General features: G+C 43.9%; 1 protein-coding gene across 1 annotated transcript in view; it reads left to right on the top strand.

The window, feature by feature from the left end:
• The window catches only part of LOC118299628 (calsyntenin-2-like), a 204,623-nt gene that overhangs the window by 127,469 nt on the left and 56,300 nt on the right, over nt 1-20,854 (top strand). The window contains exons 4-5 of the mRNA XM_035623491.2: nt 5,519-5,727; nt 13,985-14,134. Of these exons, the coding sequence (XP_035479384.1) occupies nt 5,519-5,727; nt 13,985-14,134 (359 nt within the window). The remainder of the gene's footprint in view (nt 1-5,518; nt 5,728-13,984; nt 14,135-20,854) is intronic.

Raw genomic sequence — 20,854 nt, 5'->3', positions numbered from 1 at the left:
ATTCATAATCAAACTAACTGCGACATTGAGTGAGACACAGAGGCGCGGCGGTTACGTGTCTGGAGACTGTTGCCCTTTTGCCGTGGGTGATGGTGGGGTTTGAATGTCGCCCCCCCCCCCCCATTGCGTGAAAACGAAACGTAAATGTAATTTCTACACACACAGATGTTTTTTTTCTTCCCGTCTGTGTGTAGCCTCGCGCTCGCAGTGCTCGGCCGCGCGGCGGTTATTAAAATCATCATTAGTGAATCTTGGAGGCCCGTGTGTCCCAACCTCGCAGCAGTTTAGAGAGTGCCAATTATCTCCCTGAACAGTTCGCTGAAGGACAAGTCACGAACACACACACACACACACACACACACACACACTCACACACTCACACACACACTAACAAATCCCAAATGCTGAGTCAAAATTCACACCGAAACTCCAACATTTACATATACATAAGACAAATACCAGAGCCGGGGAAAGACTGACTTTGCATCTCACAACCGCATTGACGCAGACACACTGAAATACAAAGAACATTAACAACAAAAGTCCCTTTTTTTATGAGTGAATGGTAAATGGACTGTATTCAGATATCACTGTTCTATTGTTTACAGCACAAGTCAAGTCAAGTCAAGTCAAGTCAAGTCAAGTCAACTTTAGTGTCAATTCCTGCAGTATTGTTCCAGACATACACAGGAATTGAAAACCCGTTTATCCCGGACCCACGGTGCAATAGTACAAAAACAAAAAACAGGCAAACAAGAAAAACAGAAAATAAGGTAAGTACGATACACAACAAATAAATTCTAAATAGTGCAAAAGTAAGAGTAAGGCAAAACCACACAGGAAAGAAAAGCTGAAGAAATTGAAAATGTGCAATAGAAAAAGGAAACAGTGTACAGTATGTGTAATATACAGGAAACTAAATTAATAGAATTAAATTGAAAATGTGCAATATAAAGGATATGGAGTGCAGATTAAATGTAATAACGGCAGAGGGCACATTGTCACATTCATACACTGGAGCAGGAGGAGCCGTCAGAGGCCATTTAGGGTTAACTGTCTTACCCAACAACACAGCGGCGTGTGGACTGGAGGGCAGCAGGGATCGAACTGCCGAGCTCCAGGTTAGCGGACGACCTGTAGTGTCTCTACCACTCGAGCCACAGCCGGCGAGGCGGTGGGCCGGGAACTCCTGCGATGAGCAGAGCCGGGGGATCCCGCACAGACGGCCGAGTCCCGCCAGAGCGGTTCGGTCGCTTCCTTCCGCCGAAGAAATCGCAACTTTCTCATTTGTCACACTCGCTGCTGAAATGAGTGAAACCTCATTCTGTCGAATCCTATTAGTTGACGTGGTTATTATTCCTGGCAGCGGGAGAACGACGGAGGGGGGGGAACAGAACAAACATCTAGTGTTGCAATATGTCATTCATCTTCGGCAAACACGGTGCGATGGGAGGGAACAGCCTCTGTGTTTCAGTGATGAATATGCGCACCACCAGGAACTGCACCACCTGTGCTTTGTCTGCCTCAGTTACCAGACGGACAAGAGTGACACCTTTGACACTTTTTAAACTCTGTAGGATAAAAAGCAAACTTTCTCCCTGAGCTACGTATGACGGCGTTCAGACGCAAAGCTCCGAGCTCGTGTTGATCCGACATGATGAAACACGACCTGGTGAATGGAAAATAAAAATGAATCGCTCTGTTGTTGTTGAAAAGAAGCTTGTAGCCGTAGTGATGCTGTGTCATCTTGAATATAAACACAGTCCAGACATGAATCCGACAACAACTTTTTCATTTGATTTCCTCGTTGACTCAATGTTGTTTGTTCAACCTTTGACCCCCCCCCCCCCACCCCCCCCCTCCACATATCCATCCCCATGTGGCTCTTTTTCCTGTCCACTCTGTTCAGTGCGTGTTGTGATCATTCTTACCCCACGTGGGGGGTCACTTAACCCCCCGCTGCCCCCTGCTGTGTTTCTGCGTCACCCTGACTCGCTTGCGGACCCTCTGCCTTTGAGCTGAGGTCTGTCACGGGGAACGACCCGCACGGACTCCACTTGGCAGTCTCCCAGCAACATGAATAGACACGTACACACACGCACACGCACACACACACGCACTCGCCCTAGAGAGCCAGACGTCTGTTTCATCCAGATGTGGGCCATCAGCAGAGAGACACACACACACACTCGCACATGCACACTCACAATGAGACATATTCAACAATTATTTATTCATGTATCACGCATCTGTGCACATGAATACATAATCTCTCACACACACACACACACACACACACTGCAGTCCTATCCGTACAAGCCTCAGTGGAACGGAACATATGTTTGCAGCCTCACCACCGGGGATCGGGGACCAGACCAGGGGGTAATGTTTATGCGAGAGTGTCATTAATATGACAAAACAAGGCCGGCCGAGGGATTTACTGCACACACCGGCGCTGCCGTCATCCGTCAGTTCTTCCCATCGCCGCCTTCGTCTGCTGTTAGCACCGCCGTTAACATCCCACCAATCCTGATCCTGAATGATTCATCGCTGTCATACGCGTTTTTGTTTTGTGCATTCTGTTCCCCGCGTCTCGTGCCGGAACAAAGTTTGCAGATCCATTAAAGCTCCCGAAAACCTAGTTTCCTCAAGCAGCTTCTAACGATGAATAACGGTCCGTTTGCGATCGCGCCGGTTTCCATGCCGACGTCGGAGCAGCTCGGAGATTTTCACACGCGATGTTTCCGTACAAGACCGGATGTCACAGCTGAATCGTGGCGCGATGACAGATGTGCGGTTGTTGTCTGTAAAATCACAAATGACCAAGCGACTTGGCGATTTTTAACAAAAAATATGCAGCGCTTAAAAGCAAATATTTCATAGGGAAAATGGGAAATATTAGAAATGATTCAAATGTATGCCTTTAAAGATTTTTAAAAATGAAAGTACATTTTTTCAGTTGTTTTGAAGGTCCAAGGAAACTATGTAAAGCTTTATAATTTTACATTCCAATTTAATTATATAACCAAGAATATTTATCCATGAATGTGCATTCAGTTATATTGTTGACTTTTACCACGTCAGGTTTGGGGCTCTGTGCATAGATGCTCTCATAGATTATAACTTCAGTTGTTAATACATCCAAGAATATTGCATTGAATGATGATGAAATGTGTCTGTATATACTTGATGTGATGAGGAAAGGAAGAAGAGAAAGTGCTTGTAAGCTCAGGGTTGAGTTATTAACCACATTACATTAACGCGACTCAACCTCCATAAATTTGGGTTCAGGAGCTTTGGAGCAAATCTTATTTGTTCCATCTCATAAAGTTTCCATTGTTGCTGAAACTACATGGTGAATGAGGGAGGGGCCGGCCGGAGCTCATTTTTAATTACATTTGGCATCTTTTGGGTTGACTTAGTTTTTAATAATACATCCTATTTTACACCCTGATCAAATGATTCAAATCTCAAATCTCAAATCTGTAAAGTCACCGCGAACTAGAGCTGTCAAATAAACTGCGCGATAATAACCCAAAATGTAACAGATTAGAAATATTCCAGTAATGCTCAAATTTTACCCGAGTAAACTATTTTTTGTTTGTTCATTCTCTTCTTTTTGGTAGACATGAACATTTTATTTAAGAAATTTGATACAAATCAAACAAAGCAATAAGATAAGAGAAAAAAAATACAAATACATGCAACTCTATAAATTCTGATACAAGCCAATCAGTCAAAAGCAGAAACAGAAAGAAAAAAATATTATTTCAAACGTAATATTAATTACATTTCAGTTTTTGGTTTTTTTTACTTGAAAAGTGAGCTACATGTTTTTAGTTCCTCATCATATTTATTCCAAAAATGTACCCCTTTAACAGATACACATCTATTATTCATATTTGTCCTTACCCTTGTTTTCTAAGTACTTCAGTTAATGTACTGAATTACTGCCACCACTTCCTGTCTCCCACGTCTTTGTCCTTTTCCCCCTCTTTTTTCCACCAGTTGTTTATGCATTTCAGTTTTCTATTAAACCGTTTAACTGTGCACATGCTTGTGTACAGAGGCTGATAAACAAATGGTCCGGTGTTTGTGTACTTGTGACAGGCACAGATAAGGGCAGTGTGGAAATCACTTCTGCCCGCTCTCAGCCTCCCCACTGTCTCCCTTCTTTGTCGTCCGGTCCCCATCTCCGGCTGACCACATGTTGAAGAGATACGCGCGGCTTCTCGTTGGTGCATAATTTCACCGTTATTACTGTAGCCCGCCGGCTAATCCTATAAGCCGCGCACTCATCTCTGCCCCTTTGTCTCTTGAAGCAGGGGCATTACATTGGCGCTGCGATGCCGAGGCTTAGAGCTGCATTGTTCTGGCCCACAGTCATCCATCACCAGTTGTCAGTCAATGAATCGAAGCATTGATTACGCCCTCGTCTCTCGCCTTCTGGCCGTATCGATAAAGACATTTTTTTTAATTGATGCACGTAGGCCCCCTGTTTTCACGATGTGTGACAGAACATGAATCAAGGCTGATAGGTTGCTTATGGAATGATTCATTAGTGCAGTTTGGTGCACAAGGAGAACTGTGTACGGTGCGCAGAGCGAGGGGTCCTCTGGATTATTTTTTGCCATAGCAACACAATCAAAGCAATCCATGGGGGTCAGGTCAGATAGTGTATTACATGAAGCACATTGTGACTATTGGTTACCAAACCAATTCATCACTGGTGGTGAACTCTGCTCTTAATGATCCAAACCATTATTTGAGAGGCGGCGGTTATTAGACACCTCGCTCCTTCTGGCCGCTGCGCCCGGCTCTTATGTTCAGGAGTATTAACGGAGATGGTTAATGCTCCCGTTTGTGGACTTCAAAGACATATAGCCTTGTGAGCCCTTCGAGGCAGGGCTTTGCCGTGATTAGGAACAATGAACAGAACCACGAATACAAGCATAACCTTTTCCCATTTCTAAAACCACTTTGTTCTTTCTCTCTCTCCCTCTCTCTCTTCCATTTTGTTTAGCTGTGGCAGCAAAGTGGTATATGGAAAATAAAAAAACAGCAAACCTTCATTCGATTTCATTTTTTTCTGCCAGACAAAGAAATAGCGACAGCAAGATTACTGATTTTGGGTCTATGCATTCATAATTCAATTTGTGCACAGCCAGTGGTGGAGGCTTATTGGATATTTTTTAAATGTCTTAAAAGGCATATTTTAGTGATTTAATATTCAATTCCATAAAGTTGGAGAACTAGAAAACGTAAAACAATGAATGTTCAACATTGAAGCATCAGGAAAATATCCAGATTTTTTTCATCCCCAGTATTTAACACTTTGTATATTTAAATGAAACCTTTAACTCAAGGCTCAAGCCCAGGGTGAGATAACACTGATAACATAATTACCGTTATTTTTTTCCGAATTTGGAAAGCTTCAGACAATCGGTTACATTCTATGCAGATGATGCACTATCCTACATTGATCCCCACTTTCTCTGTTGCCCCCTCTTGTCTGCAGGGCGGTGGTGCACATCCAGGTCAACGACGTGAACGAGTTTGCGCCAGTGTTCCGGGAGCCGCAGTACCACGCCGCGGTGACGGAGGGCAAGATTTACGACAGCATCCTGCAGGTGGAGGCCACTGACCAGGACTGCTCCCCACAGTACAGCCAGATATGCAACTACCAGATCACCACAAGCGCTACACCCTTCGCGATAGATCGCAATGGTGAGTGGAAGAGGAGGGAAAATGTGTGCACAGCATGCACAGATATGTTGGTATTTGCCTCAAAGTAATTCCACGTATTAACAGTCTATGACAATCATTGCGTTGCAAGTTTTATCATGAAGTGTTGTCAGCTACATTTTTTTGGTAAACCCACTGTCCCTCAACCTGCATCTTTTAAACAGTTTTACTTCATCTTCTAAATCAAGTCTGACATTTTTTTTTTGCTCCCTCTCTGCTCTCCATATTATGTGGAGGAGCAAAGATATATTTCTGTTTTAACACAGTGACAGTCATGATCTAAAACTCTCAACTATCTGCACACATTCTCTTTTAGAGCCACATGAGAGACACACTCACTGCACATACACATAGTTACATACACTCTGGTGGCTAAACTTAATACTCCGACAGATGTGTCCCCCGGGTCAAATGTGTACTTTGCTCTTCCCAAGGACAAAGTCAATTGTTGCCCAGTGAACCATCAGTCTCCAGAAATCAGATCACAGAAGTCTGTGTGCACTTAAACACAGTGAAGTGTCCACTGGAAAATACACCCTCAAATGTATTAGATTTTGCTGCATTGCCACTTGCAGTTTGTACTTTAGTTTTTGGAAAATAAAGTGTTATTATTACACACACAAACAATCATAGATGTTCCAAGATCAGATATTTTAGCTGATACAACTTCAATGTTCTTGAACACTTTAACTCTTACGTCTTACCACGGTTAAGCTTTTCAAATCACAATGTGCAGACCAGTGCCCCTTCTGAGACTTAAAAAAACAATCCACATACACTTGTTTTTTGCTTAGGATACAAAAAATGTAAGAGACATCACTGTTTACATCTTTTGGTTGCCAACCGCCGAGCGTCGCCAACTGCTGAGGTGTTGCGATAAAAAGGGCTGACTGGATGAGGTCAGGGCAAAACTGCACCGTAAATGATACAGGGAGTGAGGCTGCAGCCAGAGAGTGCTCTCTTCTCTCTCCATTTGAAGGGGTCTCGCTTAGCTATTGACCGCTGAGGGAAAGGCTTGGAGAGCTCTTGAACTCGAGAGTACCTAAGGGAGAGAGGAAGAAGATGGAGGGAGGACAGGTGCTGAACGTAAGAGTGTGAGTAAGTGCTCTGAGAGGACCATGGAGAAAATGGGAAAAAAGAGGATAAGCCTGGTGATATTCTACATGTTTCTCATTGTTTAATTATTCAACAAAAAGAACAAAATCAACAATGACTTGATCCTACTAACAATTATTGTCTGTGTATCCAAAGCCTGATTTATCTGAGTCCTCTGTGACTCTGTTGTCCAAAAACTGAGAACCTCCGTAAACCCCACTGCTGCACTGTCCTTACCACGAACACACACACACACTGCAGTTTATAGGACTCTTTTCCACATGCACCACTTTACTACCATAAAAGTTCCATGACGGACCAAATGCATTTTAATGCGCAGCTGTTTAGTCTTAGATAAAACTAGAGTGCCGAGCTGTTACTGAGTCTCTCTTTCAATACTTTTGACTGCAAAACTATTCATTTGTGTCTCATTTATCAAGATAAACCTTTTTTCCGTAGTAGCCTGAGGTCCTGGGGTTGAGTGACAAGTACGAGCGACAAAAAAAGTACTAGTATTGGGTTGTACTTTTGGATTTTGGTATTTGCATTGAATGTGTGGACATCAAGGACAAAACTCTATAGCGATGCTAATGGATCTGTGAGGCGCTTCTTAGGCACAGCAGTGCTTTGAGCTAAATGCTAACATGCTTCCAGGGACAGTGCTGGTGCTAAAAGGTGTTCCATGTTTACCGTCTAAGTGTAGTATGTTAGCATTTTAACATTTGCTAATTATGAGCATAAGGCTTTCGGCAATATTCATTTGCAGATCTTTGGTAATGAGTGCAGATATGGACAATTTCAAATGTTGAACTGATGATGCCGCTCGATTGAAAAGCCAAAGTTATGACAGTTCATCCTGAAGAGCAACAAATAAAATAGTGGACATTTTAATTAAAACTATGATTGTCAACCACATGGTGGCGCTAAAGCAAAGGTCAGACGATCATCAGTGGTATAAATCCTCTGGGGACCATGAATGTCTGCTCAAAATGACAGGGCAATTCATGGACTAGTAGCTGATGATGATGAACCTACCAACTGATTAACAATGCTGCTAACATGAGTTATAAAACCACTATTGAAATACTCAACTTTTCACTGGAGGTCATATTCCTTCATTTTACATGATCAAGGGCACTTTAATTTATTTTGATTAACATTTACTAAAACCTGCATTGTCCACCTGTGTTATTTCTCAAACTTTTTTATTTAATACAGAAAAAATTTTGACCCCTTAAAAAGTATCTCATGTAGAGCAGAAACTACAGGGGGAGGGGCGCCACACAGAGAGGGAAGCGAAGTCGGAAAGCAAACTAACAAGACAAACTGATTATTATTTACACGAAAAAGTAAAGAATGACACCGGCATTGTCCTTTAAGCAAAGAGATGTAACAGCATCAGGTAAGACATTCTCTGGTAAACCAGGACAGTAATTATAAAGTGATGATGGAGGGAGCTCATAAAGACAGGTGCAGAGATGGTTTGCATTCCTGTGTTTATGTTCCTCTGATAGAAGGGCAAACAGAGAGAGTACGTTGAAGGGGAAAGTAGTCATTTACTAGCTGGCCGCCCTCGCCAGCAGTCGCAGCACGCACAGCGTGCTGACACGGATAAGTTGATGTAGTAATTGAAGGAGCGGGAATAGGAACCTTCGTCATGCAGAAAGGTGTGAGTGTCTAAGTGTTTGTGCGTACTCGTGTGTGTGTGTGTGTGTGTGTGTGTGTGTGTGTGTGTGTGTGTGTGTGTGTGCTTTTAAAAAAAAGAGAGAGAGAGAAGATGAGGCGGTAAACAGTGAAATGAGATGAGGCTGCGAAACAGCGAGACAATGATGTGCATTGAGAGGGAACGGGAAGGTTGGGAAGGGGAGAACAAAGTGGGGAAAGAATTCTAAACAAGCCGAGAGGGAGACAGAGAATGGATGATGACGAGGAGGACGAACAATGACATCCTCATATGAATCAAATTTAAACGTCCCATTGACACACTCATATTCAAATTTATCCCATTATCAACATTCAGCTTCCTCTGCACCTCTCTCCCCACAATACAACCTCAACAAGTCCAACGACTCAATCTGTGTTTCAATTCTTAGCCAATGTTGCCTGATAGTTTCTTTTCAAGGCTCTTCCCACTGCTGTCAGTCAGTCAGGCCACCCCGTCCCTTACCACGTCTGGCTGCTCATAAAGAATTGTCATCCATTTTTAGTGGAAGATTCATCAAATATTAACCGACGCATTAAGACTAGAGGAGGTCCATTCCTGCAAGAGGCCGCCTTGGTACACGAGTCGCGGTTCTGGACGAGGCAGGAGGCTCTCAGACGAGGGACGTGGTCTGGAGGCTGATTGTTACTGTAGCGACACGTGGGTTATTTGTGGGTGCAGTTTTTAAGACGATAAAATCACAGCCGAGATTATTTGGATACATTAGTTTATACAGTATAAACTCATCATCATCGATTTTGCAGGTTATATTGTGATAGCATGAGGAATTTTGTGGACTTGACTGGTTCAGCAGCAAAGTCGGACCCCTTGTCACATCATCATGTCACGTGACATTAAAACATCACGAGAACCACTGGGGAACCAACCCTGTAATAACAGAAGTTTGCTGTGAATGGTTTGAGGCTTCACTGACACGCTTCACGTCCCATCTATCCATCCATTCCCTGCCGCTTATCTGGAATCAGGTCGCAGAGGAAGCTGGCTAAGCAGGGTGTTCCAGACATCCCTCTCCCCAGCCACGCTTTCCAGCTCCTGTGGGACCCCAAGGTGCTCCCTGTCTAATGGGATATGCAGTCCCTCCAGCGAGTTCTGGCTCTACCTCCAGGTCTCCCTTGGCCGTACCCGGTAAACCTCCAAAGGAAGGCGCCCAGGCGGCATCCTGACGAGATGCCCGGACCACCTCAACTGACCCCTTATGACACAAAGTAGGAGAGGCTCTCCTCCGATCTCCCTCCGGATGTCCAAACTCCTCACCTTATCCCTAAGGCCGAGCCCACACACTCTACGGAGGAGGCTCCTTTAGGCCGCTTTTGTTCGCAGTCTCGTTCTTTCGGAGAGAGCTCATAGATATAGGTGAGGGTCGAGAGGTAGAAAGCTTTGCCATACGGCTCAGCTCCCTGTCCACCACAACAGACCGGTACAGCGCCTGCAATTCTGCTGACGCCGCCCCGATCTGCTTATCAATCTCCCGCTCCATTTTCCCTTCATTCATGAACAAGACCCCGAGATGCTGAAACTCCTTCACGCTTGCAGGTCTTTATGTTTTTAGTCTGTGAAGTTCAGATGCCATAGCTGCTCTGTTTGTGTCTCTCCAAAGAGGATGTTGCGTGTTTGATCTCTTTCTGGCAGTTTGTAATTTTTTCACACATGACCGCTTTACACTACAGTTTTAATTGTAAGCAAGAAAGCTGTAAAAACTTTATTTCAGTTTATTTCAGGATTTCTTTTGTTATGAAAAATAAGTATTGCCCTCGTAGGTTTTATTTTTAACTTTTAGATTTCTTTTCACCGTACTGGCAATATGATATTTTTTTTAAGTATTCTCAGGTCTATGGATCTCAATGAAATGAAAAGATTTCTTTTTTTTAACACAGGGATTTCCAACTTATCCATTCCTTCTGCAACAAATAAGACCAACTCTGCGAAATTGGCCGTTGCGGTCGGCTCACTGACGCACCACAGGAAGTTGAAGTCGTCCGACTTGACGTATCTCGCTTTTTACACTCAACCCCTGTTCACATTCACGTATGATGAAGTCAGACCAAATATATCTTGAACGCAGCAAATATTACAGACAAAACAAAAAATCGACTACGCTACCTACAATGTTACCTGCAAACAGTTAATGGAGGAGGCAGAAGCATTATTAACATGCAGCATTTAGTACTTTCAACAACATGGAGGTGAGAGGAGGACAAGTACTACCATCCTTTTTTTTTTGTGCATCAGGAAGCAACGGGGGTTTAATGGAAACACGGTCTTCATTTTGAGAAAACATTAGCAGTAATCAAAGCACTTGTGAGAGATGGAGGCTACCTGTCATCTCAACCATGATGTCATTTGTTACAGTGATTATATTAAGGCATCACAGTTAATTTGACAGTGATATATAACGATGGCTTAAAATTGAAATTAAATCTAATTAAAATTAAATACCCATTACTCATGTAAGCAAACACACTCGAGCAACACAGACGGCAATACACAATCACTGTCGTCTTTTCCAGTAAGTCCTAAATGCACAAGGCTCCATGACACACACACACACACACACACTGAACTTTAAGTCAGTAAACGGTTGACAAGTACTGTATCTTATCCCCAGTCATCACACTGAAGTACAGCCCCATTAAGAATGAATGTGAAAGCTGAGCGTAGCAATGAATATGTTTAACAGTGCTTATGACTACGATAAAAAACAAAGCCGTTTAGCCGTTAAAGCTCACACGGCCATTTTATGATTCCATAAAGTCCCTGATGACTGAGAGTCTCAGATTCGGGTTTTACATTTGCAACGGAATGAAATGTTTTCCCGAAAACATTGCACCGCATGCATTTTATAAGACGTTTCTGAAGCACTCGTTCCACGGTACATCAGCGTGTATGAAGACAGTTCTCATGGCCTTTTTTCCAAAAATCCAAATTCCAAACCCCCACAAAAACACACAAAATATTTGAAACACAACACAGATTAATGAAGAGATTTTTTACCAGAGCACATTTTGACTTGTTATAGTATGAAAATTCAGATGTAACTAATAAAATAACATGCACATTTATTTTGATTGAAGGTCCCCATAGGCCATGACAGAGTTGTATTCATGAATTCATGCTACCTGCAGAAGTTCTCAGACTGATTTTTATATCATGTTGCATCACGTACTCGAGGAGTATCTTCGCAGATACTCTTCTCTCTAGTTCCAAACATGCACACGCAACAAGATTAGAAAATAAACGCACATGACACATTGTAGGATATTATTAAGGTTATCGCTCCAGAGGGAGCGACGCACCACCTCACTTCACGGCTCTCAATACAAACACATGGGAGACTGGCGTAGTGCGACAACTTGCTTTATTGTTATAATGCGGAAGCAGAAGAAACGAGTCTGAATGAGAAAAACTTGTGTTCTTGCCACAAATCGACAAGCCTTTCCTCCAACTCAGCACTCATAGAGTCGCCATTACCCGCGGTTGCCATTTTATAGGGTCTATAATATTCAAAGGGTCTATAATATTGAAAAGAACTGACGCAGTCATCCTAATTTCAATCTGGACCCCGATGATTCGGCGGGCATTTCATAGGGTTCAAGAACGGTTCTGTAAACGCCTCACACTACCAGATAATGTGGGTCGAACATTGGTCCCCGACCGAGGTTCCAGAGCAGACTTCTGCTCTTATTCTTGGGGGGGTTGACTCCTGTAGTCTGAGCCTGGCTCGAGTGCTGCTGAAAGTTCCCATCAAAGTTGCGTGTGTCTTAAATTGATTCAGAGCTGAGGAGAGAAACTTTTTTAAAAAGTAACTCCAAAGTGAAGGACAAATTGATTTCAGCAACTATTATTTTACAAAGTACGAAGTTGACTTGTCGAGTACATTTGATCATTTAGCATTAAACACAATCTGCATATTGATACCGTGGGTAATCTTTTTTTTCCACTTGGCTGAACAATCTTCAACCTTTGAATGATTCCTTTTGCCTGAAGTTCCAATTCTACTGGGCATTCTAGTGATGCCAATGAAATTATACTGTCATTCATGTATTTATTGCAGTTGTTGATTATGTGATGTAAGCTACACTTAATGATCTGTCAAGCAGAGACTGCAGTCTGAGTACTGAGTATTTTTGGTTTAAGAATATTTCTGACAACATATTCCAACATCAATTTGCATTTTCTGTCGGACAGAGTTGCACAGACGTCATGTTTTAATCATGTTACGGGATTGGTGGGTCAATTGGATCTTATTAGATCACTTGCCATTAAAATAAGTTTTAAAATAGTAATTATCATTGTATTTTTCCAAAACACTGACACAAGGAGCATTATACGCAGCAGCTTGGTCTCAGGCCCAACTTATATTTGAAATTCAAATTTTCTTGTAACTAGATAAAAGCCAAATGAGATTTAAGACACACAGTCTTTGTTGGTTTTTATTTCCTGGTTTACTTGCAAATCAGTGTCTGCTTTTCTCTGACTATAGAGTCCAAAAGACAGTGACCAGAAGAAGAATCATATGTGCACTTTAGCAGTTAACACAACATTATTTAGCATCAGCTATACCATCCATAAAATTATGAAAATAAATGCATGAACCCCAAGGTTTTTTTTTCAGCAATCCCAACCCATTTACTAGGTGTGATCCAAAAGTTCTGAGCCGCCGTTCCCTTCGACGTAGTCGCCATGTGCAGAAATTTACCGTTTCCAGCGCTCCAGCTATGCTTGTAATGATCTCTGGAAGTCCCGTTGTTCTCCAATGTGTCAAGCGCCAGAGCTAAAATTTCATTCAAGGGAAAAGGAAGAAGTGGCAAGAAGAAGCCAAATCATGGCCACACGGGATGGGGGTCCACGAAACTTGCCCATGGTGTTCGGTCTGTGGGTCTCAGTCGTGGACATAACTCTTGTTGACATTTTAAAGAGTAGGGCACTAGCAGTGTTCACAAAGACACACCATCCTAAAGTAAACCTCTGTCTTCCAATCGTGACACAGTTAAAATCTGTGAAGTCATGAATGTTGGTGCACAGGAAATAAAACAAAAAATGTAATACTGTAATACAGAGACTAAAAGTACAGCATGATTGGTTTGGAGAGAGTCGGCCTCACCAACAACAGTTTAACTACTTTTTCACTCCAACCGAACAATAGGAACATTGTTCGGTTGGAGTGACGGAGTGTGAGGACATTTTGTTCATCGTTTTTTTGGTCGTTTTAAGCTTTTGAAAAACCGCAAACCTTTAAACGCTGCAATTTGTGACTCTCACCTGCTCCGCGCAAATTGTTGTCATTACGGGACACAATGGAGGAGCTGAATTTACTTAACAAATCATTATAATGAGTTTTCTTTTCTTTCTTTTTAAAGGGAAAAAAAGGTTTTTTTTTGAGTTGAATTAGACCCTGTGTGCGACTCTCTTCTCCCCCATCAGGTAACATCCGGAACACGGAGAAGCTGAGCTTCGACCGCCAGCAGCAGTATGAGATCCAGGTAACCGCCTGGGACTGCGGCCAGAAGAGGGCGCTGCAAAGCGTCCCCGTCCGCATCGACGTCAAGCCCGTCTGCAAACCTGGCTGGCAAGGTGAGCCTCATTCACACCTGCGCGTTGGGTGGTTTGTGCGCAACGATTTCTGGCAGGTCTGACAGCGAAATGTTTAAACATGAGGAGATGCAAATGCTATTATTTGTGTGTGTGTGTGTGTGTGTGTGTGTGATTGCTTGAGTTTGTACAGTATGTGTGTGTCAGTGTGCAACGTGGCTGTTGATGGAGCTTGAAGTGCAAGCTCTGTGCCGTCTATTTATGCTCATAGAAACGCAGATGTGATTATTTGCATGTCGTTGCTTCAGTGTGTGGTACTTGCTGTAATCTCCATACCTCAGTTTCCCCCGTTTCAGCTCTCTTTATCATTTTCTCTCTTCTATCGCTTTGTCTCTCTCGCACTCGTTTTTTCCCCTCTCTCTTCCTTTCCTCTCCCGCTCCCCCTCCGCCCACCCTCCCTTTCGCCCTCCCCGAGGAATCGGCCTGTCAAGTTCAGCCCGGTGTGATCAACGGCAATTTACTAAGAGCAGTGTGACACGGCCAACGCGGCTTTTAGCACGTCAGAAGTCACGGCAGCCTTAACAGGGCCCAGAGTGATGCAAGGACGAGTGTGTGCACAGATTTACAAGAACATAAACAGCACTCGTGTTGTCAATTTTGACCAGAGAGGGACGGAGTACGTGTGAGGAAAGACGGGACTCGCGCAGCGTTGCAGCTCCACCTGGAACCAATGCGCAAACCTGTGTTGTCCATCATTAGGTCATGAGGTGGTTGGTGTGCTGGGATTCTTTGGCGTGCCGCCATTTCTCGCCCCACAGGATGTGGTGCTACCGAGCTGGTGATGAACCGCAGTAAATGAGGAACCTGGCAGCGGCCAGTAAACCTTGGGGGCAACAAAAAAAAATGGCAAAGTTGTTTGGCTCATTTTCCGTCTCCACAATCTGGAGAAGAAACAAGTGGCAACACACGGCTGTAGTTTCACATCAATGTGTGATGGAATCTGCCGTGACAAGGTCAGAATCTTAAAACAAGACGGAAAGAGCTAAATCACTTTATTTTGCATCAAGAAAATAAATGATTCAGGGAACATCTTGGAACTCTCAACATTAGTACGGTTCTTGTCTAAATAATTTCTTCAGATCGAAGTGCAGCAGCAGCTCTGCCACGCTGGCGATGGGTGTTCAGATTCAGAGGATTTAAAGTCACACAGTCCAAAGGGTCAAAAAGAGACAAAGAAGGAGAGAAGAGCAGAAGTTTTCCCCCGTAGTTCTCAATTTCGATATGAATACATGTAGGAAGTACAAAGTTGCTGTGGCAGGACTTGGCAGCATGCTGTGGAGTGGGGCTTTTCTTCGTGCCAAGAGGCAAAGTTAAAAACAGGGATGATGGCAAGTTTAATTACATGCTTCATGATGTCCAGTAAAAGGGTTGCGGATATCGTCTCAACGCAAGAGAGCAGGCTACGCATAGCAGACATCCCCATGACTTACAGACTACATTTTCTCACATCGAGACAATTTTCGTGCACAAGGAGTATTCAGACCACGTCACTTTTTTCTTACTCCAGCTACACTGAATACGCTCATAGTGACAAAACTATTAAATCCAAAACAGCTGCTGAGAGGCACCTACGTGGCATGATAGAGATGCATGGGGACGATGTTTGCGATACAGCGTTCGCGGTTCTTTACAAAGGGTCATCAGATTAATGAATCGTTTTTCCTCATGCTCCCAGAGTCCTTCAAATACTGGCATACGCCTTTTACTCACAGTGGCGTCCGCCTAGCCACTCCACCATGAATGCCTGAGTGATGGAAGGTGGCCAGGACGTAATCTCGTCAAGAGCTGGAGCGTTCCGGATCTCTGTCGCCTCGCTGACCAAGGCTCTTCTTGCTCCCCCCCGGAGACCCCCGTGGCTCCAAACCTATTGCATTTCACAATCATTGATTTCAGCATTGACTCACAGCTTTAGAGGTTGCGTTAATGCTCTTGACCTGATCTGTGCCTCACAAGTTGTTGTGTACAGAGGTGTACAGAGAGTTCCCCGGACTTCATGGCTTGGACTGTATCCTGAAGTGCAGTGGGAGTTGAGGGACCTCACATACACAATCCAATCAAGTTCTAGACACATCTCAAGGACCACAGAATGGACCATAAATGTTACTCTTTAGTGTATTATAAATTTGCAAAATTATCCAAAAGCATGTTTTCACTTTTGCATAACGGGTTTGTGCAGTAGATTGATCTTCTATTTGCAATTAAACGTACAACACAACTCGAATGGGAATCAGTAGTGTGCTCACCTCACCCCCAAGGCCCAACAGTTCTGGCCTCTGATGTGGGTTGCGACGCGGGCCTACGCTCCTTACGTCACCTTTCCCGTTACCTTTGTGGTCGGAGCAGTGGGCTACCACCTGGAATGGTTTATCTTACATTCGATCAAGCTGCACCAACTTGTACATAGAGTACTCATAGATATCAGTTCCCTAAATATGCCAGATTTTTATCATCGAGACCAATTCATTATTCCCTCGGAAATTTATGAAAATGTAAAACCCTCCCCCTTGTCCAGATCTGTGCCAAAATTGAATCGGTCCCCTTTTGAAGCATCTCCCATCCAAACCAAGTTTGGTGGAAATAGTTTTTTTTCCGTCAGTCGGCAGATAAAACTAACAAGCAATCAACCGACCAACAAACGGGACAGCGGCGAAAACCTTACCTCCTTGGCGGAGGTATTAAAGTTTGCAGACAGTAAAGGGATCTGAATACTTGCTGCATATGATTTTACCCTTGGTGTATGTGCATGTCACATATCAGCACGCCACACACACATTGACACACGCTCGCCGAGCAGACGGGGCTGTCATCAGTGTACAGGGTGACATTAACTCCCTCTCTAGGCTCTCAGCCATAATCCCGTCTTTGAAGTCTGTTTAGGATATTTTTTTGTGAGTGCATTTTTCAAATTAGGACTTTCAGCACAAGATTATGGCGAAAAGACGTACACACACACTCACACTTCTCCACTGATGAAAGAGCAGTCATCCCTGTGAGCATTATTTGGCAGCGGCGATGAAAGGAGGGATGGAAGGGGAGAAGTAAATGCCACGGCCACAGATGAGGGGATATTTAATAGGGCTAGTGGTTGTTGAATTAAAGGCGGGCTTGTGTCGGCAGGCTACTGTGGGAATGTCAGAGACACGCACACACACACACACCAAAAAAAAAAAATTCTTTTGGTAGAAAAAACTGTAATCTGTCTGTTCAAATTAGCCATCGTCTCCACACTCAACACACACACACACAGACACTCACACACACTCTGAGTTGTAAAGGTGTTTGTATATCTAATCCAATATAAAGCAAGAAATAAGTGAGTGAAAAGGAAAGATTTGGTGATACGTTTGGAGTTAGAGTTTCCCTCCATTTGTTCCAACTGAACATAAAGCATGTTCTTTTACACATCTTACAATGCACTGCCACACATGTGGCCTGCAGGTTTTTGGTGTTTCGGCTCTTTTGTTGATTTGGTCCCAACCTGTGTGCAATGAGGGGATCGTAGGGCATCCATTAGTGTCCCGACGGTTCTCTTCCCATGGAGTCCTGGGCTGCCGAAGAGCTTGAAGGCCATGCAAAAGCTAAAGGGCTGGCAAAACTCCTGCAGCCAGCCACACACTGCGCATTGCTATCTTCAACACTGGTTCTTGGTTCTCACCTTTCCCACAGAGGCCTTCTCTACACCATCATTGGCATCAGGACCACGTCTTGCCTGATGGTACGTGAGAACCTCAACTTCTTTCCCATGTCAACCTTCAGCTTCCAGCCCCTCTTGATAATCTTCAGCACAAAGGCAGTTTTCTTCCTCACCGAGTGTAGTTGTGTCGCTGCTGAAAACCCCCCGGTGTTCATGGCACCTGCTGACGTTGCCCCTGGGAGCATCCCCTCCCGTCGGCCTTCACACAGCAACTCAGGATGCGCTCCATGGTCCGACTCTGCCGTCACCTGGGCAGACTGGTGTTTCCGGGCGAGAGGCGACAAGGTGAACTGATGGTTCAGCATACCAGAGCTCTGACCGAGACATCTCGGAGTCAACGACGTGCTGGTATCGAGTCTGTGCGTGTTGTTGTTGCTGCATCGCCGCCATCCTGCTGGCACATGCCCCCTCCACCCCTGCTTGTATCTCTTCCAGGACCACGTGAAACCTCTCCTCCCCTTGGTTTCCCTTGTAGCGAGGTGTTGGAGCGCTGACAAGCCCTGCCCATCCTGATGCCACCCTTCCAACCTACACATATGGCAATTCGCTGCTTTACTGGGGCAATCACTTCAATCCTCTCAACACGCTATTTTTATTGTGGCAGCATTTGAAAACATGTGAGTTACATCCTGGCTTTGGGATAATCACACAGAGGAAGCCAATGAGGGGAGAATGCCAAAAACCAGACGCTGTATTCTCACTTTTTTTTTTTCTGCTTGTCGAAAGCAATTTAAAACTTTTCAAACTCTTACAGTCAATCTCCTATCTCATCTCTTCATCTTCCACCTTCCCACTGGCCACAGAGAAACTCGTACACATGAACATACACACTAGAAAAACTAATAATAGAGTGAGTAGACAGAGGGGAAGATAAGTGGCGGAGTATGATGGCCGCTGTTGAGCCTTGTTTCTTCCCCCGATGGGATGGTTATCTGTTTTATTTGGTGTGACGTATAATTTCCATTATCACAACAGGCAGTTGACAGTGACAATAAGTTTTATATGGTCGATCTCACGGGCCAGAGCCCGACGACAAACAGCCATGGAAAACAAAAGTTCTGTGTCTCTGTTTTCCTGTGGAGGTGGAGATTTTCCTTCTTAAGAGTTCACATGTAAAAGTAACCTCTTTTTTTTTCAAATGTACATTTCAAGGTGAGGCCTACGGTACATCGGTGGATGACGGATTAATTTGTAGTTCATTATGTGCAGGCAAGAAAGTCAAACACTGGCCATTTCCAAGATTTGACAAAATACTACATTCATGGTTTGGTTTTCAGCAAACCAAAACAGAGGAAAAACTCTCTGGTCAGTTTCCATCAACTTAAATGAATGTATTTGTTCTTGATCCGGGAAAAAGACATGTGCCATGAAAACAGCACAGAATCTGCCTGACAGCCTCATGTACCAAACTCCATTAGCAAAAAGTCATTGTCTATTCTATGAATAACATTTTCCTGTAAGAACAGTTTTAAATTAGCATATAGTCGCTGAACCACTTCACTCTGCAAGAATAGACAGTCTGACGTCAACGGTTATAATGACCCCTATGAGTTATTTCTAATTATCATATTTAAGATGATTCAACAGTTATACAGAAGTTATACAATGAATCCTCTGACATATTCACAATGTGTGTTAGAAATATGAGCGCCACCTGTGCTGATCAGGCATCCGATGAACCTTCCGTTTGTGCTACAGAACTGTAAAAGAAGAACTTAACGCATTTCTGTGTACGCCCTCTCTGGCACACACACACACAGCGTACACAAATACATGTCTCCTACCATACACAGATTAACACAAGCCTCGAGTGACAGATTGCGACTCTAATGGAAAAAGAAATCTGCATAATCACATCCGTCTTTTGTGTTTTGAGAATGGCGGTGAGCCAGTGTGTGTGTGTGTGTGTGTGTGTGTGTGCGTGCGTGCGTGCGTGTGAGTGTAAGGTGCTTGCACACATACCTCAGCATCCTGGTTTACCTCTAAACAGCCCCAAACTAAAAACAGACAGACGGGGCAGTTAATAAATCCCTGACTGCAGTCGAGGTTTCCAAACGCTCAGGGAATAATTAGAGCGATTAGAGCAACAGAGGTGTTTTAGTTGTGTGGGGGGGGGGTTTATTCACTGTCAATAAATTCAATTGATTAGACATTTTGAAAGGCACATACCTTACCTTATCAGGGAAGAAACACAGTCCTGTCGCCATGAAGTCGACAGGACTGTGTCCAGACATGGATCAGGGGCGAAGCTGCACACAAAAATCCTGCGTGATCCTGAGATTTTTCATGACACACGTACGTCCTGTCGTCGTCACCTACGTGGGCTTGCGTCTACCTTTTACTTCAGAACTATTTAAGAAATCAATTGCAAACAAACTATGTTTTTTGTCTGTGAGTGTTTTGTGGTCCGAGGATCCTTTCACACCTGTTCATTTTTTTGGTTCCGGCTAAACTGAAAAGGTCAGGACGTCCTGTCCAAACGAGGGAGGTGTGACAGCGCCCTCAGGGTCCTCCAACCATCACGCTCAGTACGATCTTCATGGTTTCATCAGACTCGGTGGAGAGGCTTCCACCTGGCCGCTCGGCCATAAGCCCCAGATTGGAGTGCTGCAGTGATGATTGTCCGTCTGGAAGTTGTGATGCATATGTATGTGTGTGTGTGTGTGTGTGTTTGACAGCTCAGACTGCTGCTGATCTTTTTCATCTGTTATTTTCCTCCGGCGTCTTTCTTCCTCCCCTCATTTCTGATGCACACTTAGATTTTCTTTTCAGCTCACGTAGATGCATTTTTATGGGAGCTCCCATCATTGCATTGACTTCACATGCAATCGTGCTTCGCCCGGCGAAACCACCCTCACATCCATAATCACTAACCCCAAGTATCGAAGAGCCATAAAAGTCATAAGCCCTGTAATAACTAATCTTAAATCCAGCTTTAGCCACACAAAGCTACCTGTCATATCAGACCGAGTCAGGCTCTCGCAGCAAAACTCCTGAGTGTGTTACAT

The sequence above is a fragment of the Scophthalmus maximus genome, chromosome 11 (genome assembly GCF_022379125.1).
Source record: "Scophthalmus maximus strain ysfricsl-2021 chromosome 11, ASM2237912v1, whole genome shotgun sequence".
NCBI classification, from domain to species: Eukaryota; Metazoa; Chordata; class Actinopteri; order Pleuronectiformes; family Scophthalmidae; genus Scophthalmus; species Scophthalmus maximus.
Note: the sequence above shows the minus strand (reverse complement) of the source record. Positions and strands in the feature narration are given on the sequence as shown.